This window comes from Puma concolor, chromosome A2 (assembly GCF_028749965.1).
Source record: "Puma concolor isolate L17-30 chromosome A2, mPumCon1.1.hap2, whole genome shotgun sequence".
Classification (NCBI taxonomy): Eukaryota; Metazoa; Chordata; class Mammalia; order Carnivora; family Felidae; genus Puma; species Puma concolor.
In genome coordinates this window covers 109,195,973-109,221,925 of record NC_141668.1, presented here as the reverse complement: position 1 = coordinate 109,221,925, position 25,953 = coordinate 109,195,973, and the positions used below count along the sequence as shown (strand labels likewise).

The 25,953-nt window shown below is 56.3% G+C and overlaps 2 protein-coding genes and 2 long non-coding RNA genes across 8 annotated transcripts in view; 2 read left to right on the top strand and 2 right to left on the bottom strand.

The window, feature by feature from the left end:
- Nucleotides 1-2,001, bottom strand: part of NUDCD3 (NudC domain containing 3) — a 62,243-nt gene extending 60,242 nt beyond the window's left edge. Inside the window, exon 1 of one of the 2 annotated variants that reach the window (XM_086697183.1) lies at nt 1,499-2,001. In XM_086697183.1, the coding sequence (XP_086553309.1) occupies nt 1,499-1,690 (192 nt within the window). In that variant the 5' untranslated portion in view covers nt 1,691-2,001. The remainder of the gene's footprint in view (nt 1-1,498) is intronic. The other variant, XM_086697182.1, reaches the window with a different exon arrangement.
- On the top strand, nt 1,769-6,972 carry LOC147583393 (uncharacterized). Its single transcript, XR_015248174.1, has 3 exons — nt 1,769-2,245; nt 4,363-4,543; nt 6,608-6,972. It is a non-coding gene; the product is annotated as an uncharacterized LOC147583393 (long non-coding RNA).
- NPC1L1 (NPC1 like intracellular cholesterol transporter 1) lies at nt 5,526-25,450 on the bottom strand. Of its 2 annotated transcripts, XM_086697180.1 has the most exons (19): nt 21,365-25,450; nt 19,014-20,542; nt 17,044-17,144; nt 16,390-16,562; nt 16,063-16,191; nt 15,597-15,779; nt 15,035-15,149; nt 14,801-14,928; nt 14,362-14,499; nt 14,151-14,240; nt 9,971-10,161; nt 9,732-9,856; nt 9,111-9,237; nt 8,970-9,025; nt 8,077-8,227; nt 7,736-7,967; nt 7,535-7,648; nt 7,292-7,454; nt 5,526-7,084 (listed from the first exon to the last, which is right to left on the bottom strand). In XM_086697180.1, exons 1-19 carry the CDS (start codon nt 21,416-21,418, stop codon nt 6,888-6,890), a joined length of 3,996 nt encoding a protein of 1,331 aa, XP_086553306.1. In that variant the 5' UTR covers nt 21,419-25,450; the 3' UTR covers nt 5,526-6,887. The 2 variants fall into 2 exon arrangements, with proteins under 2 accessions (XP_086553306.1, XP_086553307.1); XM_086697181.1 differs by lacking the exon at nt 14,151-14,240.
- Nucleotides 7,240-11,266, top strand: LOC147583392 (uncharacterized). 3 transcript variants are annotated; one of them, XR_015248176.1, is made up of 6 exons: nt 7,240-7,427; nt 7,745-7,939; nt 8,516-8,619; nt 8,988-9,849; nt 10,013-10,152; nt 10,494-11,266. It is a non-coding gene; the product is annotated as an uncharacterized LOC147583392 (long non-coding RNA). The 3 variants fall into 3 exon arrangements; XR_015248177.1 differs by having other exon boundaries at nt 7,770-7,939; nt 8,988-10,152; XR_015248178.1 differs by lacking the exon at nt 10,494-11,266 and having other exon boundaries at nt 7,770-7,939; nt 10,013-10,293.
- Nucleotides 25,451-25,953: the final 503 nt, after the last annotated feature.

The window sequence follows — 25,953 nt, the reverse complement described above, 5'->3', positions numbered from 1 at the left end:
ACTCTTGTCTGCAATCTCAATCCTAACTTGTCTGAAACTAAGCTTTTCCCCCTAAACTCAGGGGACAGTTCAATTAGTGCATGATTATTCCAAGTTTGAAACCACGGGTCATCTGTGACTCCTCCCTTCCCACCTCCTCTTCCTTACACTGCTCACCAGGTACGGACATACTTCATCCCTGTTACTAGAAAAATGAATTCCCTCTGCCCATTCGTGTGTGAGACAAGCGCAAAGACCCACCTTTCAGAATATTGGTACTAAACAAGGTTAACACCCAGCACGCTAACCAGTACATACCCGCTGCTCAGTAAATGTTCCTTTCTCCTCCACATCTTTTCTGCAAGCTACTGTCACCCCAAACAACAGTCTTCCCGCTCTACTATGTTAAGATCTGGACCCATAAAGATGAAGTTCCGAGTTCCAGCTCTACGGTAAGTTCCATCCAATCACCTAACCTTGCCGAAGTGGCACCCTCATCTCACATAAAATTCAACCCTGTTTCCCTGGGGCTTGCATGAAAGTGATAAGCTACCCTTAGCAGTCTGCCAGAAACCATCTCTGACGGTCCTCTGATCACCCAGATGACACTCAGCCACCAAAGGCACGAGAAACAGCCTCAGTTCCGACCCAGAGTACCAACACCGCCGATTCATCTTCAGTAGTCACTCAAACACCCTAAGCTTTCGCTTCTCCACAGGAGCACCAAGAAAGTCACGGCCTGACCACTGGACACTCCACCGAGAAAGTAACGGCCTGACCACTCGCTCAGGCTGTACACAATCTGTAAAGCCCGGGGAGGTATTACCAGCATTTCCATCTACCCAGGCTCAACGCTTGGCTGAAGACCTGCTTCCAATCCCGTCAAAAACTCCACCTCCCCTACAAGCCCTTTTTCCTGATTTCCACACCACGTCTCTGACCCCTTCCCGGCAATGGGCTTTGTCACACAACCGGCCTCACACAGTTCTGTCCCTGTCTGTGCTCTGTCTCCCCGACAGGAAGGAAGACGTCGCAGGAGACTCGGAGCCGTGCACTCGGACTGTGCGCCTCCAATGCCTGCGGCAACTGCGGTGTAGCACCTGCTTACTACGGGGACGCTCCTGGGCACCCGGTCGACTTCGACGCCCGTCCAGCGCTCAGCGAGTTCGCCCCCACGTGAGAGGAGGACGGCGAACACGGCCTCGAACCGCCGACTCCGCGGCCCCCCTCCCGCCTCCACGCGTCGTGCCTGTGGGGCGCACAGGCGCCCCCGGGGCGTCCCGCTCGGCCCCCCTCCCTGCCGGGCCGTCCTGGCACCTCCAAGCGCCCCGAACGCCGAGCCAGGCCCGCTCCCGCGGGACGGTAACTCGACACCCGAACGGCGCCTCGGCTTACTCGCAGGCGCGGCCGCGGGAGGCTGGTGGGGGGGGGGGGGGGGCGCCCGAAGGGAAACTGAGGCCGGGCTCCGCCGCCCCCACCCCCACCCGGCCCCGGGCCCGAGCCGCCCGCCGCGCGTTACCTGCAGGACCAGGGCCTGCGCCGCCCCGGGCGGGAAGCCCATTCGGTCGGACGGATGGCGCAGCAGGCGGTAGAAGTCGGTCTTGCGGTAAAGGAAGCCGAAGAGCACTCGCAGGAAGTCCTGGACGTTGCCCACGTGCTGCAGGATGCCCAGCAGGGCCTGGTCGTACAGCTCGGCCGCTCCGGGCTCCATGGCGTCGCCGGCCGGAGGGACTGTGCTCACTGCGGGCGCGGCCCGGACGCCGGCCCACGGCCACTTCCGGCACGCTGCGCTAACGGCTCCGCCGCCCGGCGCGACTTCCGGTCCGCGCTCGCTCCAGCCCCCCGCGGCCGGGCCGGGTCGGGCGGCAGCGGAGCGTCCCCGCCGAGGGCCCCGCCCCGCCTCCCGGCCGGCTCTCCCGGGCGGCCCCACCAAGGGGCGGTCTTGGGCCCCGAAGTGGCTGCTAGGCGCGGGAAGGCCCGGGGCGGCGGGACCGAGAGCGCCCGGCAGCCATGTTGCAAGCGGGCGGAAGAGGTTCTGTTCGGGCAGCGTCATGTGATCCCCTGTGTCGTCACGAGGTGGGCGGGGTGCCGCCCTTTGCCAGCAGGGAGGCTGGCGGGTCGGCCTGGATGGGGCTGGCGGTGTGTCAGGCTCCCAGTGACGTGCAGGCCGAGCGAGCGCTACGTGTGGACGCGAGTGTGGCAGAATCTGTGAACACGCGCGGCGTGCATCGTGTCTTCAGTGTCTGTCACTATAATCCTCATTCAGGTACCCGATAAACATACGCCAGAGGACTATCGAGTTAACCGAGTAACCAGTAATATGGTAAAGCGGGTCCCAAGAGTATTGGCAGGAAGCGGGTATTCATAAACATTTCGAGGAAACCGAGTAAGATCGTTAGGATGGGTACAAAGCTGGCCGGTGTCCCGCAAAATAATAAAACCGTAGGTTACCTTTTCTACTGGATACAAATGATTTCCATGACAACTGGACTAAGGTCTGCAAATGAACACCTATCTTCAGAGTCAACGGGCTCCAATTAATTGTAAATAAAGTCAGAACCAGAACCAGATAAATCACCCTAGGGCAATGGTCCTGAAACCTCTGGGTCATTTACACTCCAGGGGAACCTGGGTGGCTCAGTCGGTTAAGCATACCACTGGATTTCAGCTCAGGTCATGATCTCACGGTTTGTGAGAGCCCACACTGACAGCGAGGACTCTCTCTCAAAATAAACTTTTAAACTTTTGGGATTCCCCCCCTCAAAATAAACTTAAAAAATTAAACATTTATTGAAGACTCCAAAGACCTTTGATGTGGGTTGTGCTTATAGTTACCATAGTGTGTTATCATTTTCCTAATGTTTATTTTTGAGAGAGAGAGCTCAAGAAGGGGAGGGAAAGGGAGAGAGGGAGAGAGATAATCTTAAGCAGGCTCCATGCTCAGCGCAGAGCCCAACTGGGGGCTTGATCACATGACCACGAGATCATGACCTGAGCTAAAATCAAATGAGTTGGACTTTTAACTGGCTAAGCCACCCGGGCACCCCCACATGTTAACATTTTTGTGAGGAAATAATGTTCTTCAAAGCAATGAAGTGTAGCGAGAAGCGTAGCATAGTTTTACATTTCTGCAAATCTCTTTAATGTCTGGCTTAATTGAAGACACCAAGATTCTCACATCTTTTGCATGCACTGAATTGCAATATGTTGTTTTGATTGAAAAATACGAAGAAACCCAGTCTCACACAGATTGTAATTGGAGATGAGAGGAATATTTTAATTGTCTTTTCAAATAAAAGTATTTTTTTTTAAACCAAAATTGAACAGGTGGTAGTTTCTCAACAGTGGTAATACGGAATCTGAAACAATATCCATACCCATGGTATGTCCTGCACTTTGAATGGATCTTTTATATGCATGGTTTTGTAACACCAGACTGGAATGCAGAACGTGACAAAACAATCAAACTGTGTTACAAATGTAAGAAGCAGTGAGGAGGATGGTAGGAAAACACGCTGACCTAAGTGACTTTGGAAATGAATGGAGTCTAAGACAAAGGGCAAAAGGAATGAAAAAGGGCCGCTTCGCTCTACAGCTGTTTGCCATGGCAGTGTGGGCTGTCATCTCTGAAAACACTAAGCATATACAGTGGAAGGCAACAATTAGGCAGATCGAGTTGGGGGTAAAGCCAGGCTTCTTGCTGTTGGCAGGAGAGGTTACAGAGAAGCAAGGGAGAAGTCTAGAAGTATTCCTGAGGTGATGAATTCCCCCTGGAGGCATCAGCAGGAACTCCAATTTAGCTTAACACAGCTATAGATGGCTACGTATAGGAATATTTCTAGAAATGTGTACATATAGGGGCGCCTGGGGGGCTCAGTCGCTTAAGTGTCCGACTTTGGCTCAGGTCATGCATGATCTTACCATTCGTGGGTTAGAGCCGAGCGTCGGGCTCTGTGCTGACAGCTCAGAGCCTGGAGCCTGCTTCGGATTCTGTGTCTCCCTCTCTCTCTGCCCCTGCCCCGCTCATACACTCACTCACTCTCTCTCTCAAAAATAAACATTAAAGGGGCACCTGGGTGGCGCAGTCGGTTAAGCGTCCGACTTCAGCCAGGTCACGATCTCGCAGTCCGGGAGTTCGAGCCCCGCGTCGGGCTCTGGGCTGATGGCTCAGAGCCTGGAGCCTGCTTCCGATTCTGTGTCTCCCTCTCTCTCTGCCCCTCCCCGGTTCATGCTGTCTCTCTCTGTCCCAAAGGTAAATAAACGTTGAAAAAAAAAATTTTTTTTTAAAAATAAATAAAAATAAACATTAAAAAAAACTTTTTTTAAGAAATGTGTACATATATGTGTGGGTTCACACACACGTATATTTCCTTGTTGTCTCAGCTGAGAGAGCCCAACAGCAACAATGCCCCAGCAGCAAAGCATACATGGAACACCAGATCCTGGGTTCTAATCCCATCTCCAGTAGAACGGCCAGGGCTCCTTGGAGAAATGACTGATCCTAGGACCGGGGCAGAAAATATACAAGCTGAGCCTGGACCAACTCGTAGTGCCAGAAAGCAAGGTAAGTGCTCAAAATGGGAAAACCCTCCATGCTGGGGGTGTGACAAGGGACAGGAGCCAACAGAAGGAGCCCCCTGGGGGGGGTGCCTGGGGGGCTCAGTTGGTAAAGCGTCCAATTCTTGGTTTTGGCTCCGGTCATGATCTCAGAGTTTTGTGGGTTCGAGCGCCGCATCAGGATCTGCACTGGCAGCACAGAGCCTGCTTGGGATCCTCTCTCCCTCTCTGCGTGCCCCTTCCCTGCCCGCGTTGTCTTTGTCTCTCTCAAATAAATAAATAAAACTTAAAAAAAAAAAAAGCTCCCGATAGCCCAAGCTGGAGCGATCTGAGCAAGAAAATAAAGTAGTGCCATATTAGAACGCAAAGCACAAAAATGAGTATCCACGACTCCATACTGTATATGTCATAATAAATAAATAGATGCAGGAGAATAGACAATCTTTCTGTTAAGAAGAGTTCCAAATTTATGTAAATACTCCACCCTCCAGAAGGTGGGACGTAACTCCCCACTCCCTAAGTGTAGGCTGTGCAGAGTGACTTCCCTCCAAGATGCACAGCACGGACAGTGTGGACAGGGGCAAAGGATAACTGTGGAAGAGATGCCAGGCAGACATGACCTTGGCCAGATGAGGAGACTCAATGCCAATGGTGGGAAGTCATGGGGACAGTGTGCACCCCTTACGTGTGCCAAGAAGGGTGCTGCACCTCTGAGGTCTCCCTGCCAAAAACCCATAACCTTGGTCTAATCGGGAGAAAAACACCAGACAAATCCCGTTAGAGGGATAGACATTCTACAAAATGCCCAACCAGTCCTCCTCGAAACCGTCAAGGTCATCAAAAACAAGTCTAACAAACTGTCACAGCCAAGAGCCTAAGGAGACGTAACAACTAAATGTCACATGCTCTCCTGGACAGGATCCTGGAACAGAAAAAGGGACACTAGATAAAAACTAAGGAAATCTAAATAAAAGTATAGACTTTAGTAGTAATTATCAATACTGGTTTATTAATTGTATATTGACAAATGTACCATACTAATATATTGATAGGGTAAACTGGACGTGAAGTATGCAGGAACTTTCTGTACTATCTTTGTAATTTTCCTGTAAATCTAAAACTATTCTAAAATTGTAAAAAGGTTTCTTTTGAAAAATGTATTTAAAAATGATTATCACCCACAATGCTACCCTTTCCCCCAAAGAGCAAGTGGACATACAGTGTTGTTGGTACGGGGAGGGAGGCCCCTCACCGAGGCCGGTGGGTGGGGTGTGAATAGGGCAGCGCTTTCCAGAGGCAGCTGTGGGTCCCCTGCAGTCCCTCGACACTGCCTCCAGGCAGCTCTCCCACACCTACAGACACATCAATGCCTGCTCAGCCTCACAGAGTTTCATCTTCTGCACCTGAGATCCCCTTGGTGTGATGAATTTCAGAATTTAGAAGGTTTTTAGGAAAGTAATTTGATGCTTACACTGCCTTAGATATTACCCCCCATCAGGGCCCGGGGCCGCACACAGCACACAAAGGCACAAACGTGCCAAAATATCTGACTGCTCACATCAAGGAGACAAAGGGCGTAAGGACCCCAGTCGTAAAGGTGTAAATAAACACCTCTCATCTGGTCCAATGAGATTGTCCCAAATGTACAAGAGAAAAAAAGCAAACGCAGTTTTCAGAGATTTGGGGATTTGGAGATTCCACAGAAGTGATTGGCACTATACTGGAAAACAACTGGGACCAATCTGCCCACCAGCAGGGAACAGACAGAATCATGGTGTTCGTGGGGCCAGGCCGGCTCAGTCGGTGGAGCACCTGACTCTTGATCTCAGGGTTGTGAGTTCGAGCCCCACAGTGGGTGGAGGGATTAGAAATGAAACCTTTAAAAATAAAGCAATCGTGCTCATTCATGCAATGGAATAATCCAGGGCAGTCGCAGTGACTGGACCACAGGGACCAACGTGAATAAATGCAAAATGCATGGGGCATGGGGGAAGCTAGTGAAGGGATGTGTCAAGTCATTTATGGAAGACGTTTAAACGTGGAATGATACTCTATCTCTGTTCACATATAGACACGGAATTAGAGTGTAAAAACCTGCTCCGGGAAGACATACGTCAACTTCAAGAGACAGGAACAGACCACACCCATGCTGCCACATGCCTCCTTCATCCTAATCTTGTCCTCCTGGGTCCCACCTGGTGGCCAGAGACCAACCACCCGCCTTGGGCACTCCCATGGCCACTGCCTCTCCTAGGCCCTGAGTGGGAGGACGGGTGAAGGGACCCCCATTAGGGAAGCTGCACAGCCCCAGGGGTCAGGGCTGGTGAGCCAGGACAGGAGCTCTGGCCTCCTCAGAACTCCTGCCCACCGCGGGACAGAGAACCGACAGCACCACCCATGCTCTTGGCAGGATGTTCAAAGCCATGGTTGATGTAGGTGCTGCTGGCTGTGGATGTCGGGGCCTGGTGGGTCGGGCAGGAGGCCACCCTGGCCCTGGCGGCCTCCTCCATCTTCTGCTCCAGCACTAGAGCCACATTGACATCGGGCCCTGCAGAGGAACAGCCCCAGAGGCCCAAGTTCAGGGAGGCCACGTGCTGGGCAGGAGATGGTGCGGGGGTGGGGGAGGGCCCCCTGGGTTGGGACTGCTGGGAGTGGGTGGGGGAGGGCCCCTGGGTTGGGACTGCTGGGAGCGGGTGGGGGAGGGGCCCTGCTGTGCTGCAGGCCAGCAGGTGCGGGAAGGCCTCTGGGCACTCACCCACGAAGCTGAGGACGACTGGCAGGAAGACCAGGCCGTGCAACAGGCCCAGCAGGGTGATGAGGAGGTTGAGGCGGAAGAAGAAGATCTGGATGAGCTGCGCCTTGGCCAGGCCCAGGACGAGGATGCCCGGCAGGTTGGTCATGGCCACGCCCGCGAACACCTGGGGGTCACAGGCCCTGTGAGACGGGGGCACAGGGTGGGGGGGGGCGGGAACTGCAGGGGGGTGGCCGGCCCACTCACCGCGCTGCCCATGAAGATCGTGGCCTCCTTGGCCCTCTCCAGCCGGGTGAGCCGGGTGCTGATGGCAAAGGCGCGGGTGATGTGGGACACAAACTCCACGGAGATGCCCACCGCCTGGGGGCAGAGAGGGGCGTTAAGGCATGCGAGGGCCGGGGCGTGGGGTCTCTGGAAGGAAGCAGAGTGTCCGGCGTGGCGCATTACCGTGACCAGGTTGATGAGGGACACGGCGTTGTAGCTGATGCCCCACAGGGCCATGAAGCCCACGGTGTCCACGAGGATCATGACGATGGAGAACAGGTTGAGGAGGCCGGAGCGCAGGTCCATGCCCAGCAGCAGGCAGCAGACGGCGAACGTGGGCAGCAGGCACATGGCAAGCATGAAGAGGCCTTCGGGGACCACCATCAGGTACTGCTCGTAGAACACGTTGGTGATCCTGTGGGCGGGGCAGCGGAGCGCTGTCACCGCTGGGGGCTCGCCACTTCCCGCCTCCGGCTCAGGCTCCAGGCTCCCGGGGACCCTCCCACCCCTGCCATGGGCCTCACGTGTAGGGGAAGACCTCGAAGGCCGGGTCGGTGCCCGGCACCTGCCGCAGGTGGGCAGTGATGTTGGCCGCCAGTGCGCGTGCCGCCCGCAGGGCCTCCGTGTAATCCTGTGAGTTCCGCAGTGGCTTGTGGTAGGCCATGAACCTCGAGGCTGCGCCCCCGCGGGGCCAAGGAAGGTCAAGGTCACTGCAGGCGCCCTCAAACCCCAGGGACACTTGGGGGATGGGGCTGGGCAGCCACCAGGATGGAATTCTTAACTTGTGAGCGAGGGGCCCTGCCTTTGGGGGTTGCACCCCTGTGGGAGGCCCGCCCGGCCTGACTGCCACGGGCGCAGCCTAAAGACACCAGGATAAACCCAGATGCTGTTGTCCGGGGTTTCAAAACATGCATCGGATGTTTCAGATTAATTCAATTACTTTTTCGATGTGCGTCTTCCTAGAGGGAAGATCCAGAAAGGGAGACAAAACCCTGCAAGTAGTTCACCTGACAGGGCTGTGCTGTGGGTGACCCCTGGGCAGGTGCAATAGCCATTCGCTTAACCAGGTGACCGCCTCTGGGCGTGATTTGTGCATGTGAGGAAGGGGTGTGGGTGGCTTGGTGCGGCACCAACTGGTGAGAGTCTGTGAATGTCTCACCGACTGAGGATTTGGGGCAGGGCGTGGGGGAGAAAAAAGCAGGGCACACAGGGGTAAAGTCTGAGAACGTGGAGCTGGGTAACACGACCTCTGAGGACAGGGCCAGGGAAGGCCAAAGCCCCCACGAAGGAGGGAGGAGAGAAGACTGGAGGCTGAGAGGCTCTTCCCCGGGGCTTGCAGGGACCCACCCCCCCGCCCCCGCCACTGCCCTGTGAGCAGCTGACTCTGGTCTTGCCTACCAGGTGAGGTCACGCTTACCTAAAACTTGGTTACCAGGTCCCAAATCCACGGAGGTGCTATACGCTGCCAGTCCACTGCCGGAAAGTCAGAGCAAAGGCTTCATCAAGGCCATGGCCACACTCGGGGACCGTCCCCCGCCAGCACCCACCCCAGGCTTACCCTTTGGGACACTTGATGTTGGGTGGGTCCTCCAGGAACCAGGGCAGGTATTTGTGGAACTGGTCCACTGATGGCCGGACGGGGCCCAGAGTGAAGTTCACACAGCTCTTCAAGCAGGCCAGGGAGTCTGCAAAGAGAGCAGGGGCTCTGGGCAGAGGCGTCACCCCCCCTCTGGCTCCATTCCCACCAAGGTCCCCACATACTTCCACCACCCAACAGCCATGTGACACATGTGGTCTGGAGGGGTCTGCCCTTGTCTCTGTAGGACAGGGCTGTGGAAACTGCTGGCAGCTGTAGGCAGGTGAGGAAGAGATGTGCAGGGCAAAGAAACAACCCCCTTGGGCCTCCCCACTTCCCCTACAAGCGCAGCTGCTCTGGGACCAGAGCCACATGCTAACCTGGCCCTCCACCACCCACCACCCTCGAGTGTTGGTGTGCCCAGAGATCACCACTCAGGGGGCGCCTGCACAGTGGGGCGTGGTCACCCACACGTGTGCTCTGAGCCCACACCCCCACCCCAATCGACCCTGCAAGTGGGCCTCGCCAGTCTGCTCCTCTCTTGCCTCAGTTTCCCCAAGCTGTGTTAGGTAGGCCATGAGCCCCCAGAGGCCCTGCACTCACTAACGGTCGAGGGGCAGAATTTGTCTTTGTTGGCACCAAAGGCATACAGGCGGCAGCAAGAGGACGGGGTCAGCCAGTCAATGAAGTCATCCACCCAGGAAGAGGCAGGGATGGCCAGGTAAGACCTGAGGGCACATGGAGAGGAGGCTGGGGTAGGGGGACCAGGTGGGCAGTTCTTCTGGTGGCCCCAAGGTACTGGGTTTCCTCAGAGAGTCAGGAGGGGGCAGCTGGCCACTCACTCGTTGGGGAACTCAGTGGCGAACTGTATCTTCTGGGTTAAGGAGAAGCTGTCGCATCCTGCGCTCGAGCAAATGGCATTCATTCCTGCCTCACTGGAGAAGTTGTAGCCTCCAGTGGTGACGAAGTAGACTGGAGCCCCCACCTCAAAGTAGCGGTTCAGAAAGAGGAAATAGTCGAGCAGGTAGGAGTCCTGGAACAGAGGACGGCCAGTGAGGCTGGGGCCAGACTCACCCCAGGGGCGCACTACAGCTGGTGCTCACGGAGGTCTGCAGCACACCCAGGGGCGCGATCCAGCTCATGCTCACAGAGGTCCGTATACACTCACAGAAGTGTGTGCAGGAGGTACACACATGGGCGCACCTGCTCATAGAGACGTGCTCACAGAGGTGCGTGTGCACATCGTATCCTAATCACCAGTACACACACAGAGCCACATACTCCACCCCACGTGAATACACTCTGACAGGCATACAAACATGCATGCACGTGTAACACGATCCCTTCCTATTATCTCCCTTCCAGCACAGCCCACAGGCGTGTGCACGTGGAGACAGGTGGTGTGTCAGGCACCTGCATGGCCTGTTCCTTTCTCCCAAAACCTCTGAGCGCTGGAAGAGAAGACGGAGTACGAGAAGCCAGGAGTCCACCCCCGCCCCCAACCTAGACACAACTGCACAACCCATCTGATGGGGTCTGCAGCCCTGGGGGCAGTTGAGGGCTCACAGCTTCCAGGGAAAGGCCTGGATGGTGAACTGTGCTTCGTGTCAACACCTTCAGCTCCCAGCACATGCAGGTGTCCCAGGGGCAGTTTGTATACCGCTTGCGGGGTCCAGCGTGGGACATAAGGACCCCACACTCTATACATGGCGGATTTGCGTTCTGATTGCCGGTCACTGAGCTTCTGATCTCGGTGGTGCAGAGTCAGGCTATACCGTGGTCTCCCCCGCCTCCAGCTGGCCCGACTGCCAGGATATTTAAATGGCAAGTGACTGGCTTATTTTCCGCTTTATGTTTCCCCTTTTTCTTTTTTGGGGAGCCAGCCATTTAAGGAATAGGACATTCAAACGCAAATACCAAAGTCACCGCACATTACCAGGGAAAGGCACAGGCTCATCAGACTTTAATTTTATACCACAGGCTAATCTCCCGGACACAGACACAGCAACGTCACATTTGGGGGAAAAAAAAAAAAAGCAAACCTTAGAGAAGGGAGGAGAATCTGATCTTCAGAGTTACCATATGATACAACTCAACTGTGTGTTTTTCAACAACAACAAAAATCGCAAGACACACAATCAAAGTGTGGCCCATACCTAGGAACAAAAACTAATCAACAGATGATCTTGAGAAAGAACAGACAGAATCAGACAGAAACTTTAAAACATCTGTCTTGGGAATGCTTACAGAGCTAAAATAAGATACGGACAAAGTCAAGAAAAGAAAGTATGGACAAAGTGGAAAGACCACCAAATAGAAGACATAAAACGGAGACCAGGAACAAATTCCAGAGCTGGAGAGAAGGAGAAATACAGGAAAAATTCTGTTCATAGATGACATGATGGTATGTATATAAAACTAACATTCCACCAAAAAACCCCTTAAAACTGGTAAAGAAATTCAGCAAAGTGGCAAGTTACGAGATCAACACGCAAGAATCAGTTTCATTTCTATACACGAACAATGAATAACCCAAAAAGGAAGCCAAGGGAAGTGCAGTTATAAGAGCATAAAGCGAGGGGCGCCTGGGTGGTGCAGTCGGTTAAGCGTCCGACTTCAGCCAGGTCACGATCTCGCGGTCTGTGAGTTCGAGCCCCGCGTCGGGCTCTGGGCTGATGGCTCAGAGCCTGGAGCCTGTTTCCGATTCTGTGTCTCCCTCTCTCTCTGCCCCTCCCCTGTTCATGCTCTGTCTCTCTCTGTCCCAAAAATAAATAAACGTTGAAAAAAAAAATTTTTTTTTTAAAAATAATAAGAGCATAAAGCGAATAAAATACTTAGGGATTAACTTTACCGAGGGTGGAAAGACCCGCATGCTGACAGCCATGCCATATCTCAGAAAGAAATTAAGACACAAATAAATGGGGAGATGCCTGTGCCCACGAGCTGGGAGGATGAATATTATCCAGGCCACCAAGGAGCCTCCAGCTTCAGTGTGATGCTATCAAGATCCCAATGACGTTTCTTACAGAAATAGAAAAATTCATCTTAAAATTCATAAGGGACTCCAAAGAGCCAAAATAATCTTTAAAAAGAATAAAAGTTGCAGGACTCACATTTCCTGATCTCAAAACTGACCACAAAAGCACAGTAATCTAAGCAGTGAGGTGCTGGCATAAAGACAGACACACAGACCGATGGGACAGAAGACAGCCCAGATGTAAACCCTTGCGTGTATGGCGACATAGACTCTGACAAGGGTGCCAAGACCATTCTGTGGGGAAGGGGAGTCTCTTCAACGCTTGCTGCTGGGGACACGGGATGTCTACACACAAAAGAATGAAGTTGGACCTTCAAAAATATACATAACTATGCACAAAAATTAACTCCAACGGACCCAACACTTAAGGGCTGAATTTGTAACTCCCGGAGAGGAAAGCACAGGGGAAACCTTCCAGATACTGGGTTTGGTGATTATTTCTTGAATGACCCCAGAAGCCTGGGTAACAAATGGAAAAATAGGCAAATTGGAATTGATGAAAACTTTAAAAAGTTTTTTAAAAGGTTTTATTTTTAAGTAATCGCTACTCCCAGCACAGGGCCTGAACTCACAACCCCGAGATCAAGAGTTGCACACTCTGACTGGGCCAGCCAGGTGCTGTGAGAATTGAAAACTTCTGTTCATCAAAAGACATTTCTGATAGAGTAGAAAGGCAACCAACAGAAGTGGAAAAGACATTTGCCAATCATGTATCTGATTAAAAATACTCAGAATATCTAGAGAATTCCCAAAACTGAGCAAAGAGACAAACAAACAAAAACAACCAATCTGATAAAAAATGAGCAAAAGACTTAAACACACATTTCTCCAAAGAAGACACACAAATAGCCAATAAACATATGGAAAGATGCTCAGCATCGCTGATTATCTGGGAAATGTAAATCAAAACCTCAGTGAGATGCCCCTTCACACCGGGCAGGATGGTACTATCAAAAGGGGGGGGTGGGGTGCCTGGGTGGCTCAGTCGGTTAAGTGTCTGACTTCAGCTTGGGTCATGATCTCACAGTTGGTGGGTTCGAGCCCTTCGTCAGGCTATGCTGACAGCTCAGAGCCTGAAGCCTGCTTCGGATTCTGTCTCCCTCTCTCTGTGCCCCTCCCCTGCTCGTGCTCTTTCTCTCTCTCTCAAAATAAATAAATAAAGTTAAAAATAAATTACAGTTAGCGTTATCACGTGGCCCAGCAGTTCCTCCTCTGGGAACACACCCAGAAGAATGGAATGCAGGTTTGGAGAGAGATCTCTGTGCACCTGCGTCTGCAGCAGCCTCATTACAAACGCTGAGACAGGAAGGAAGCCTTGTGCAGAGACAGGGGTAAAGACAATGCAGAGTGTGTGTGTGTGCGCGCGCGCGCATGAATGTGTGAGCATCGTCAGCCTTGACAGGAAAGGACGCTCTGACACCAGAGAACCTGACGCCGAGTGGAAGGAGCCAGACACAGAAGGACACGCACTGAAGGGGGGGGGGGTCCTGAGAGGGGTCCAGTCCACAGAGACAGAGAGGACACGGTGGGTACCAGGGTGGGTAGGGCAGGGGGAGTCGGTGCAGTCACCCTCGTTGCCATCCTCCTCAGATCCTTCGCATGCCTCTCTTCCACTCACGAGGCCATCTGGCCCCTCCAGCCATGGAGGTCTTACCTTCCACAGAGCCTCTGACCTTCCGTGTCTCCCGGGCCCGAGGAGGTGGTGTGCCAGCACAGGGCAGGCATGAGGTGAGCCGTCAGTCACTCTGCCTGGATGCTCGCCCCACAAGGCCAGCCCCCCATGGCCTGCTTCTGCCCCCCAGGAGCCTTGGGGCTGGCGCCGCCCCTGTGCATCCACACACCGGCTCAGCTGCTCTCCCGGGTCCCCGTCGTGAACAGCCCCACACTGCCCACCAGGTCCCCCCGCCCACACCTGGCCCCCGGGGGTGTGCCCTGTCCCCCCTGAACCCTGGGCCACCGAGCGGAGGTCACAGGGCACAGCTCACCTTGGGAAGGGCCAGCTCCTGATCCAGCCCCACACTGGCCTGGCACATGAGGTACAGCCCGGCTCCAAACAGGCCCGTGAACAGCAGAAGCTGTGGGGGGGCGGGGGGGCAGGGGGGGCACTCTGGAGCTGGGCCGATGGCGTCCCAACCACCCCGCACACGGGCGAGCTCGAGGTCCCTGCGGGCAGGCAGACCCTCCCACTCCACTCACCACAACCACACGTGTGACCCGGTGCAGCAGGAGTGGGACATAGACCTTGCGGAAGAATCGCAGCAGGAGCCCCTCGCTTTGGCCCGGGGGGGGCAGCTCCCGAGCGCCAGCACAGCAGCACACATCCATCCTGGAGGCCTGCAGGGGCGCAGGGTGGGGGGACATGCCAGCGTGCTGTGTTCTCAACTTTTACTTTCCACGGTGATGAAACACCGCCACACTTTGCACTGTCCCTCTCAACATCTCACTTCTAGCTTTTCTTGGCCCTTTGTACCTTGCAGATTTGATCCTATTCCCCTAAGTTATCAAACCAAACTTGCTTCTCCGTGGGGTCCTAGGGACTGCGTGGCCCGCACAACCCCACATGCCGTCCCTGCACCCAGCCCCGCTCTGTGAGCCGGCTCTGCCGGGCAGGTCCCGGGTCCTGCCCCAGCCCTACCTCCTGCCGCCTACTGTCCAGGGACAGCAGGGCCACGAAGGCTGACACCTGCAGCAGAAAGTCCAGGATGACAGCCAAGCCGGAGGTCAGGGCGAAGGTCCTCACCGCTGGCATGGGGGTCAGGGCCCCTGGGGGTGCAGGGGTAAATCTCAGGGTGCGGCATCTGCTGCCACAGTGGAGGGAAGGGGCCGCCCACACGCACCACCCCGGTGGGGAGGGGCTGCCCAGCCTCACCGAGAAAGAAGCAGATGGCCTCAGACAGGCTGCAGAGCAGCATGCTGGGGGCCACCCTGCCCAGTGCGCGGCCGATGTGGTCCTCTCGCCGCTCTCCAGGCCTCCGCGGCAGCCTCTGTGTGGGGACACCAGGGACAGCATCCAGGGCCAGCAGGGAGGGCACAGCCCTGGCAGGAAGGCCCTGCCCCAGTGAGGAGCAGACCCTGCGAACACCCTGCTTCTCAGGGTCTGGCCGGGAGATGTGCTTGGCGTGTTCCAGGCCATGCACGGCACACTCCTTCCAATACATCCCTGGGTCCCTAAAAGTGCACCAGTGGGAGAGGCTAAGTCCACGGGGATTGCATGTCCGTGGACTGCTACAGAGAAGGCCAAGTAGTGCCTCATGACGTTCAGCACAGGGCAAGGAGGCACACGTGGTAGGAACGCACGTGTGTGCAAGATACAGGATGCTCCGTTTTGCACAGACTGTGGACACGAATGCTGGTGCAGAAGAGGAGTGCGCCAGAGGCCCAAACCCGTACAGGGCTGGGTCTGCGAGAAGAAGAGAGCCCCGCCCTCTCACCTGGTACTCGAGCACTAGGATAAAGATGTTGTCAGCACCCACGGCCAGCACCAGGAAAGGCACCACCTGCAGGATCACCAGGGAGGAGGGGACGCCCAGGTACGAGAAGAAGCCCATGGCTGCCGTGACTGCTCCCAGCACCACGGCCACCCCGCCCAGGCCCAGCGTGGCCTTGGCATCCACCTGCAATGGAGCGGGGTTCAGTCTCCTCAGCTGCCCCAGGTGCCTCCCACCCCGAGCTGGAGAAGGGTGGCAGGCCTGGGGCAGGCGTGCTGGGGGTCTCTGCGTTCCCACATCCCCCAGCACAGGTCCTGCCCCAGGAGGATGGGAATCGATCATGAGGCCTTTTGAGCAGAAGTATCACTCCTTGGGGAGCCACTGCGGGGATGTCTACAGGTTGCTCTGTGGAAGGTTCTGGATGCCCCGACAGGCAAGCCCACCCCACTGGGCCCCTCCAGATCCTTACCGCCACCCGGCGCCAGCTGGAGTAGCTGCCCAGGGCCAGGGAGATGTACAGGAAGATCACAATGTAGCTGACCCCGAAGACCGGCAGGTCCTGGGCCGTGGTGCGATTGATCTCGTCCTCCAGGGAGCGCTGTGGATGCACACCCCCCGGCCCCGCTGACCTGAAGGCTCCGTAAGCCCAGCCAGGCCGCTGGGTCCTGTCTTCCTCGTGGGCAGCTGCAGGCCCAGGGTCGCCCGGGGTGGGGAGGGGTCCAGGAGGGGGACACAGTGACCCACCAAAGCCACCTGGGTCGCCCGCCCCTCCAGAGGCAGGGAGCCTGAAGCCTACCTCCGCCATGAATGTGACCTGGAACCTGCCGGCTGTCCGCTGCTGGAAAGCTCTCATCGTCTCCAAGAAGGCCCCCTCCCAGAGCTTTGCCTGTGCCAGCCGGGAGTCCCGAGGGGCGTAGTTGTTAAGGGAGAAGGTCATGATCAGGGCCTCTGCCTCAGAGTAGTCTTTCCCTGGGATAAGAAATGTTCAGCCACCCTCCTTCCTCACCCCTGCTCCCCTCCCCACTCCAGCCTCACCCCTGCTCACCTCCTCCCTCTGGCCTCACCTCTGCTCACTCCAGCTCCATTCCCCCACTCCAGCCTCACCCCTGCTCCCCTTCCCCCTCCAGCCTCACCCCTGCTCCCCCCCCCCCCGCCTCTAGCAGCACCCCTTCGTCCCTCCCCAACCGTCCATATCCAAGTCATTGTCTTACCCCTCCACCCCACTTCCCTCTTTTAGCCAAGGGCAAGCCTGTGAAGTCAGGCACAGAACCAGAGGGCCTGAGCAGGCCGGGAGAAGATGAAAAAGATAGCAGTCCTTTGGCCCCAGCCAGCCCCCCACAAGCCTGGCCACCCCAGGCAGTGAGAGCCCATCAGTATTCCCACCCTCCCACCCACCGTCCCTGCCCCATATTGCCTCCTTACTGGCCTTCCCCAAAGCCACCCGGCTTACCTCTGTAGCCCCCCACAGCAAGAAAAGGGAAGACAGGGCCCCCGTAGTCAGCCATGCAGCTCAGGGCTAGGGCTGTGCCGTCCTTGAAGGTGAGAGGGGCACTGGGGGGAGAAGGAAGGACCTTTCCTGGCCCCGTGCCCATTGCCAGCCCCAGACTGCCAGCACTGTCCCCTGACCCATGGTCAGAACCACTTTTCCCCAAAAAATTTCCCTCAGCCCGACCCAGAGTGGAGCAGAGTTCTGTGACCAGGGCTGTGTGAGCTCTCCCTTCACACCTGCTGACTCTGCAGGCTCGAGACCACATCCCAGACAAGGCAGGTCCATGAGCGTCACACACGTGGACTGCCGGGGGTCACCAGGACTTAGCCCTGGGAATCTGGCACAAGCTCCACTCCTACAAGACAGCCTCGCAGTGTTCAGCCTGTCCCCCCGCCAGCCTGGAACCCCCAGGCCCTGAGACCAGATCTTCCTTTCTGTGCACAAATTACTAGCCCAGACCCCTTGGACATGTCTCTACTGAGCCTTCCTGCAAGTGCGTGTCGGGTACCCTGACAAAGTGGTCTTTGTGAGTGAGCACGTGGGTCACCAGCTATCCTGGGCATGCCGGTTGCTATGTGACCTTGAGCCACTCACCACACCCCTGGCCCTCAGTTTTCCTGTCTCTGGAATGGAGATAATCAGACCACCCCAGAGATGTTGTGAACATCCAAAATCAAAATAATGCCAACACAAGGACTGGACCTGGGGACAGAGCTCCTTCCCTGACTCGCCAGTTCTGAGCGCCAGCCAGGACCAAGACACCAGTTCTGGGAAGCAGCCCGAGGGGTGGAACCCTGGGTCCCTCACCTAATGCAGTGGTTCTCAGTGCGGTGTCAGGGCCCGGGAGTCTTAGACACCCTTTCGAGGGTCTGCAAGGTCAAAACCAATCTCATAATAATATAAGGTGCTTTCCGCCTTTTCCCCTTCATTTGCCATCGGGTATAAGGGATAGAGACAGTCTGCTGATGTGCCTTCAGAGTCCATATCGCAACTAACATTTAGGAAAAACCACATGCTGAGTTTGGGTGTATATCAAAGAAAACCGCCAAGTACGTGGGGAGGCTCTCACGATGCTCCCCCCTCGTCCGGCCACATGGGCGTGACGTCAGAGATTCTCACTACGGCCCCAGCCAGCAGGCCACATGCAGAAGCCAGAAGCCAGCTATCCCCCATTAAACAAGACAACAAAGGGATCTGTAAAGATGTAAAACAATGTCACTCTTATCACTGACTCTTCTTGTTTGGAAAATAGTTATTTTGTATAAAAGTATGCTATTCATGTTGACATGTAATGGGGCTTGTTACTGTCGTCTCATCATGTGGTGGATGTCAGTAGACATAGCCTCTACCTGGGCCAGAGCAAACCGGGGTATTCGGTCTCTTGTGACAGTGTCAGCAGGCCCAGACCAGGCATTGTGGACCTCTGCACACTATAATCTCAGGGAGCCTCGGCCACTGCCCGCCCGGGTGAGCCTTCACTCTCAACCCCAAGGCCCAGCAGTCTCACTACTGTCTCATTTGCAGCACAGCAGAGTGGAGGCAGCTGGGGACCAGACCCCAAGATTACCACGGTGTGTGGCTGCACCCTGCACAGGGGCACCCAGCCCCTGCTGGGTGACCCTGCGGTGCTGGGGGCCTGCATGGACACACACACATCACATTGCTCCATCACACTCAAAGAAAGAACAGCAAGGAGGCAACTGCTCTGTCTGAGCGGGGTCAGAACCAGGGAGGCCATGATGGCCACGCGCAAACCCACGCCAGCCAGTGGGAGCCACGGCGGGGGTGGCAGGGAGGAGTGTGGAGAGGAAGGGTGTGTTGCAGCCCCTGAGACAGAGACGCGGGGCCACATAGGACCCCAGGGGCCGGGCCAAGCCCCGCTGCACCTGGCAGTCCCCCTCCCTCCCCAGGGCCAGCCGGCGAGGACTCACTTAGCGCAGTAGAGAAAGTGGTCCCTCCAGTCCACTTGAGAGGTCTGCCCAGTCAGCGTCTGGTTGGCCGTGAGCAGCAGGCGCGTGCGATTGTTCTGGAAATACTGCAAGAGGCTGTTGACGCAACAGTCGGAGAGGCTGGTGTTGTGTGGGTTGAGGGGCGCGAAGCACACGTCCTGCAGCGACACATTGCGCTGCTCCTCGGGTGACCACACCTGCAGGTGTCGCAGCGTCTCCTGCAGCTCCAGCACCTCCAGCAGGACGTCGGGGGCCAGAACCCCACTGAAGTTCTTGGGCCCCAGCAGCAGGGAGTTGTAGCTGGAGCCAGGCCGTGTGGGTGCCGTCAGGATCACCTGGTTGGTCCGCAAGAAGGGGCCGAAATGCTGGTCATGAAACTCCTTCTCTCTCCGGGCCTGGCTGCTGGGGGCCGACCACAGCTCCACGGGGTCCGTGGTCAGCTCCATGAAGGCCAGGCCTCCTGAAAAGGCCACCACCACAGCAATGGACACCAGCAGGATGCTCAGCGGCCACGAGGCCACCCATGTGCCCCAGCCCTGGAAGCACCGGCTGAGGAGGCTATGCGTGGACAGGCTCAGTTTGTCAGAGAGGCTGGTGCCCACCGTGGGGTCCCGCATCTTGCCCTTGCCCCAGTGGGAGGCCAGGCGGGGCCCCACCAGGAAGGCGGTAAGTACAGCAAAGGCCGAACAGAGGGTGATGACGAGGGCCAGCCCGCCTGCCATCCGGCCCATGTAGAAGGTGGCGTCCAGGGCCTGGGGCTGGGCGATGGCGGGGCACGAGGCGGCGCAGTCTTGGCAGGAGCAGGCGGCTGTGCCGTCCGCCTGGGACTCGTTGCACGGTGCCACCTCCCCGTTCAGAAGCTGCACCCCACTCCCCGGCGTCTGACCAGGCTCCAAGAGGTAGAAGGTGATGTCCAGGGGGGCCAGGCCATTTCCTGTGTCCCCCTGGAAGTTGAGCCAGCGCTGAGCGTTGCAGAGGGCGGAGCCATAAACGCCACACATGGTGCCCACAGCTAGCGTGGCTGCTGCAGGGACACGCACCCGGCTGCATGAGTCGTAGGTCCGCCTGGCGAAGCTGCTCTGGTAGAAGGCCTCGTAGGCCACTACAGCCGGCGGCCGGCCGTCCCCGCGCCGGGCCACGCGTGTCACGTTGACAAACAGGCTCTGGTTGGGGCTGCAGGTGTTGTGGCAGTGCAGGCTCACGAAGTTGTCGGTGCAGGCGGGGCAGCGTGCGAGGAGCGCCTTGGTGACCGCCAGGCTCGCCTCCAGGGACACCAGCTGCTTGGCAGAGCAGCAAGCGTAGGTGGTGTCGGGGCCAGCGTACAGGCGGGGGCAGATGCGCCGCAGGAGGGCCAGGTGCTCGCCGGCCAGGAGGCGGGCGGGTGTGTTGGACAGGCAGGACACGTTGGCCAGGGGAGCCAGGCCTCCGGACAGCTCTGGGTTCTTGCCACACTCATCGTAGAAGGCGCAGTAGCCAGACCGGTGGATGGGTGTGTACAGCTCGGCCTGGGCCTACGGCGGGATGCCATCACCATGGGGCCCAGCGCCACTCGCAGCGGATGGCCTCGGGGCAGGGGCGGGCATGGGGTGCACAGCCCGGGGACCTGGGGAGGGACGGGCGCTCCCGCAGTTTTCAGGGCGTGATGACTGGACAAGCCAGGCCTGTGTCCCAGGTGATGGGGTTACTGAGAAGAGGGAGGTGGCCGGCAGACCTGCATTTAGCAAGGTCATGCCGGAGGGTGAGGAAACAGGTGGGGAGAACGGCGGAGCAGGGCGGGGACACCCTTGGAGGCTGCCACCTAGTCCTGCTGAGAAACGGCAGCCACGACAGGTTGGGGGGCTGCAGGCTGCATCTGGGGGCCCAGGGCCCCTCTGGGAGATTCTGTGCAGACCTTCCCTCACCTGCTTGGGGCTGACAACCTTCAGCCGCCCCCCGCCAGACGTGCCACAGCCCAGGAACTCCTCCCCACCTAGCGTTCAACCCTCATTGGGTGATTCCCATGCACCCCCAGCCCACCCCAAAGGCATCCCACGATGGGACCCTCCTTCGTCCCTCCACTGGCCACCTGAGGCCAGGACATCCGCAGGCACCAGGGATGGGAGGCACACAGGCACCCCCTATCCCCAGCACTCGTGTCCACCTCACCCTATGACCCTGAGCTATGGGCCACCCAGGACCCCCGCCCACACTCCTCTTTTGGGGCGCCTGGGGTCCCTCATCTATCCACAGACCAGCCCCTCAGAGTCAGGCCCTTCTCACTGTGGCCAAGCAGCCCCCTGCCCGACAGTTCTGCGGGCAGCAGTGGAGGGGTGACCACTGGCACCGGGACTCACCGAGTGCAGGAGCAGGGCCCATAGCAGCCAGCCCCTCAGTCCGGCCTCTGCCATCCTGGCTCTGGGAAGGCGTCTAGGGGAGAGGGGCCAGGCCACGGGGACAGCTGAGGGCTGGCTCCTGGGGACACACAGTGCCGGTCCAGGCAACACATACACTTAACCCGGGGGTGCTCAGCAAGGCAGCGTCCCCGTTGGGGAGGGCCTGACCTGACTGGTCGGGGACCAATGGGGCTGAGCCCCACAGCTCCCAGCTGGTTAATGATCCACCTTCTGCCCTCCCACCTGAGTCCCACCCTCTCCACGAGCCTCCAGGGGAGGTGCTGGGGTCTCCCCTTCATCCGCTTCCCAAAGCAAGGACTGGCCCCCAGAACCCCTGCTCGCCACAGCCTGCCCCCCCTCACCCAGCCCAGAGCCCCTCTCTCTCAGCCCCCTCCTGGGAGCCAGCCAGCTCCGGCTGGGACACACCTTTGCACTGTCAAGCTTAGCAACAGTTAATTAATATTAACAGCCTGATAACAGAGGGGACTGTTATGGGTGGAGTGACCAGTGACAAAGCCCCCTCTGGGTGGAGGGGGCAGACCATCTCCCGAGGGGTCTGACAGTCCTAGAGGTCCCAGATGTGACAGCCACAGCCCTCCTCTGCCTGCCCGGCTCTCCCATCTCGTCCCCCTCTCTACTGTCCCTACAGGGGCAGAGTGTCAGCGGGAGCCCCAGGTGTGCAGCAGACACCTTCTCTCCCTCCCCCGGGCTCTCCCTATCACCAGATGGGCCAGACCTTGGCCCCTATGCCAAGGCTGAGCTGATAAGGGAGCCTGTGGGGAGCGACTCCTGTCGCCCGCCCGCCTCCGCACAGCAGGAAGGAAACGTATTTCATGGACCCTGGCCTGACTCAGAGGAGCCATGCAAGCCGACAAGCCAGACAAGCTGAGGGGGCTCAGGCCCCTCCCCAGGCCCTGAGTCAGCCACAGGTTGGGGAAGAATCCAGCACAGCCCGGGGCTGTGCTGGCTGCCGGCCGCCATCCAGTTCCCTGTGGGCCCAGCCCCCTGTACACCTGGTGCCAGATGCTGAGACCCCAGCCCCACTTGGGGTCTCTGTCCCTGCTCCTGCGTACCCTCCCCAAGAAGCCCACCTGAGACAGGGATTTCCCTGCAAATAGTTTACTGAGAGGCGACCCCACATGGCACCAGCAGGGACGGGGAAAGGGCAGGAAGCCACATGGGCACCCCGGGGCTTGCCAGGGACTCCTGGAGACTGTGGGGCACATACCGCATCTCCTCCAGTGGCCGGTTGGGGACCTGTGACAGCTTTAGCCCCAGGCTTCTCTGGTGTGTGGGGCCACTGCCCCCTTAGTCCTAGTTGTGTCCCAGCAGAGGCTGGCAGATGGAGGCCCCCAGAGACGGAAGAGCCATGCAGAAATGAAGGAGGCTCGCAGAGGCAGTGGGGTGGGGGGGGAGGCCCACAGAGGCAGGGGGCAGGGAGGGGGTAGGCCCAAAGAGGCGGAGCCCAGATGCGTGGTCTGGGGTCTTCCCTGAAACACACCCAGGATGAAAGCAGACCTGGGCTCTGAGCAGATGAACTTGCTCTCCACAATCCCCTCGGCATCTCTGAAGTCACACTGCCACCCAGATCTGAGTTGTGAGTGTGTGTTCGCTCTTGACTGCCACTCTTTCTTCTTTGAGCACACATCCCCCACGCCTCCTTCCCTCTGATCAGCGCATTCCCTCTGGCTTGTGTCCTACAGAGTGACAGATCCAGTCTCCAGGAGCCGGAGGCTGGGCATCCCATTAGTTTTGGGTTAATGTCTTCATGCCCAACTCTATTTTCCTTGACTCCACATTGATGTAAACCGAGACCCTAGAGATGAGGCTAGTGCGCCAGCGTAGCAGGTGCGTGCTAAGTGCACGGCCCAGGAGCTCTTCCCGTGCACTAATCTAGAACACGTCGAGTGATTACCACACTCTTGCTTCATAGTATGCGGTTTAGGGCTCAGATGACTGAACCCCCAGGACTGAAATGCTTCCCACAGATGCCAGCAACCCAGTCAGCAGCCTCACCTTCACCGTCTATTGCATGTTGTCAGACTGGACAAACAGAGTCAGTAAGAGGACACCTCATTTCCCGCTCTCCTTTGTTTCCAGGGAGAGGGGTGTGCCTGCTGAGGCTGGATAGGAGTGAATGGGGCAACAGGGGTGGGAGGTGCCAGCTGCCTGCAGGGAAGCCCCACGGGGTCGGGTCTGGTGGATGCCTGGCAGTCTGTCCCGGTCCTGCACTGCTGGCTTGCTGCAAGGTCCAGGGGTGAGGCCGTGACGCTCAGCCAGCCTTTGGCTGGGGCCATGGCACCTGGCTGGGTGTGTGCCATGCACTGACCAGCCACATGGTGGCCAGCCTGCAGGGGAAGACCAGGGGTCCGGTCACCTCGGGGCAGCCTTCATCTTCCCCATTGTCCAAACCCTGCCACTATTTGCTAAGGACTGTGTCCTCTGTTCTCCCAGGTTCCTCTGTAGCTGGCGGTGGCCCTGGGACCTGATTCTGGCCCACGTGAAGGTCTTTTCTTTTTACATAGGTGTCATTTTCTTTGAGCAGTCTCATGTTTGCAAATAAAAAAAGTGAGCAGAAAGTACAGGAGCTCCTGTAGACCCATCACTTCCCCACAGCCCATTACTCTTACATTTGTGGGGCACATCCGCCGCAATTGATTACCCCATAGCGACATGTTATCAACTCAAGTCCGTGGCTTACGTTAGAGTTGTCTCTTGTCTCAATACTCTGGGGGATGTTACAGATACGCAGTGAAATGGGACCACTATCCTATCATACAGAATAGTCTCTCTGCCCAAAAACCCCATGCTCCACCTGTTACTCGCCCTTCAAACCCCCGACAGCCACAGCTCTTTGCACAGATGCTATTCTGCATGGCAAAAGACAAATAGCCTGGGGGCGCCTGGGGGACTCAGTCGGTTGAGCGTCCGACTTCGGCTCAGGTCATGATCTCTCAGTTCCTGAGTTCGAGCCCCGAGTCGGGCCCTGTGCTGACAGCTCAGAGCCTGAAGCCTGCTTCAGATTCTGTGTCTCCCTCTCTCTCTGCCCCTCCCCTGCTCATGCTCCGTGTTTCTCTCTCAAAAATAAACATTTTTTAAAAACTTAAAAACAAAAGACACATAACACAAACATTCCTGTCTTACCCATCTATAAGCACACAGTTCAGTGTATTACGTATGTGCGCTCCATTGTGCAGCCACTGACGTCGTCCATCCTGTGAATATGAACTCCTGTCCCTGCCAAACCCCAACTCCTCCAGCCCCTGGCGACCGCTGTTCTGCTTTCCATCTGTCCGATTTTGGCCACTGCATGCACCTCACATGAAGGGAATCACACAGTATTTGTCTTTCTTGTGATTGGCTTATTTCACGCAACATCACATCCTCAAGATTTGTCCATGTAGTAGCAGGTGCCAGAAGTTCCTTTTTAAAGGCTGAGTGATATTCCGCTCTGTGGACACACCACACACTGCTTATCCAACCATCCATTGATGGACACTTGGGGTGCTTCTGTGTTTGGGCCACTGTGAATAATGTTATGGATATGGGTGTGCAACATCTCTTCCAGATCCTGTTTCAAATCTTTGGGGTACAGTTCTAGACGTGGAATTGCCAGGTCATACAGTGATTCTATTTTTAATTTTGTGAGGAACCAGCATACTGTTTTCCACAGTGGCTGCGCCATTTTATATTCCCACCAACAGTGCACGGGGACATTCAGGTCCTCGATCTTCAAATTTTCCACGTGGTTTCCTGTTGTTTCAATGGCAGCCATCTTGATGAGTGTGATGTAGTATCTCACTGGGTTTTGATTTGTATTTCCCTGATGATCAGTGATACTGAGAATCTTTTCATGTGCTTATTGGTCATTCCTACATCTTCCTTGGAGAAATGTCTATTCAAAATCTTTGCTCATTTTGTAATCAGACTGGGTGTTTTTTAAATTATTATTTGTTGAATTTAGTTGTCATAAAATCTGGATATTAATCCTTTATCAGATACATAGTTTGCATATATTTTCTCCCATTCTGTAGCTTGCCTTTTTTTTTTTTTAATTTTTTTTTCAACGTTTATTTATTTTTGGGACAGAGAGAGACAGAGCATGAACGGGGGAGGGGCAGAGAGAGAGGGAGACACAGAATCGGAAACAGGCTCCAGGCTCCGAGCCATCAGCCCAGAGCCCGACGCGGGGCTTGAACTCACGGACCGCGAGATCGTGACCTGGCTGAAGCCGGACGCTTAACTGACTGCGCCACCCAGGCACCCCTGTAGCTTGCCTTTTTACTCTCTTGATAATGACCTTTGACACGTAAGATTTAAAATTTTTCATGAAGTCAAATTTGCTGATTTGCTATCTGTGCTTTTGGTGTCATAGCCAATGAATCACCGACAGATCCAATGTCACAAAGCTTTTGTTTCTTCCAAGAGTTTCATAGTTTGAGGTGTTTCATCTTTGATCCATTTTGAGCTAATTCTTGTGTTAGTACGGGTCCAACTTTGTTCATTATTTCACAGAGTGGATATATACTTTTCCAAGCATTTCATGAAAA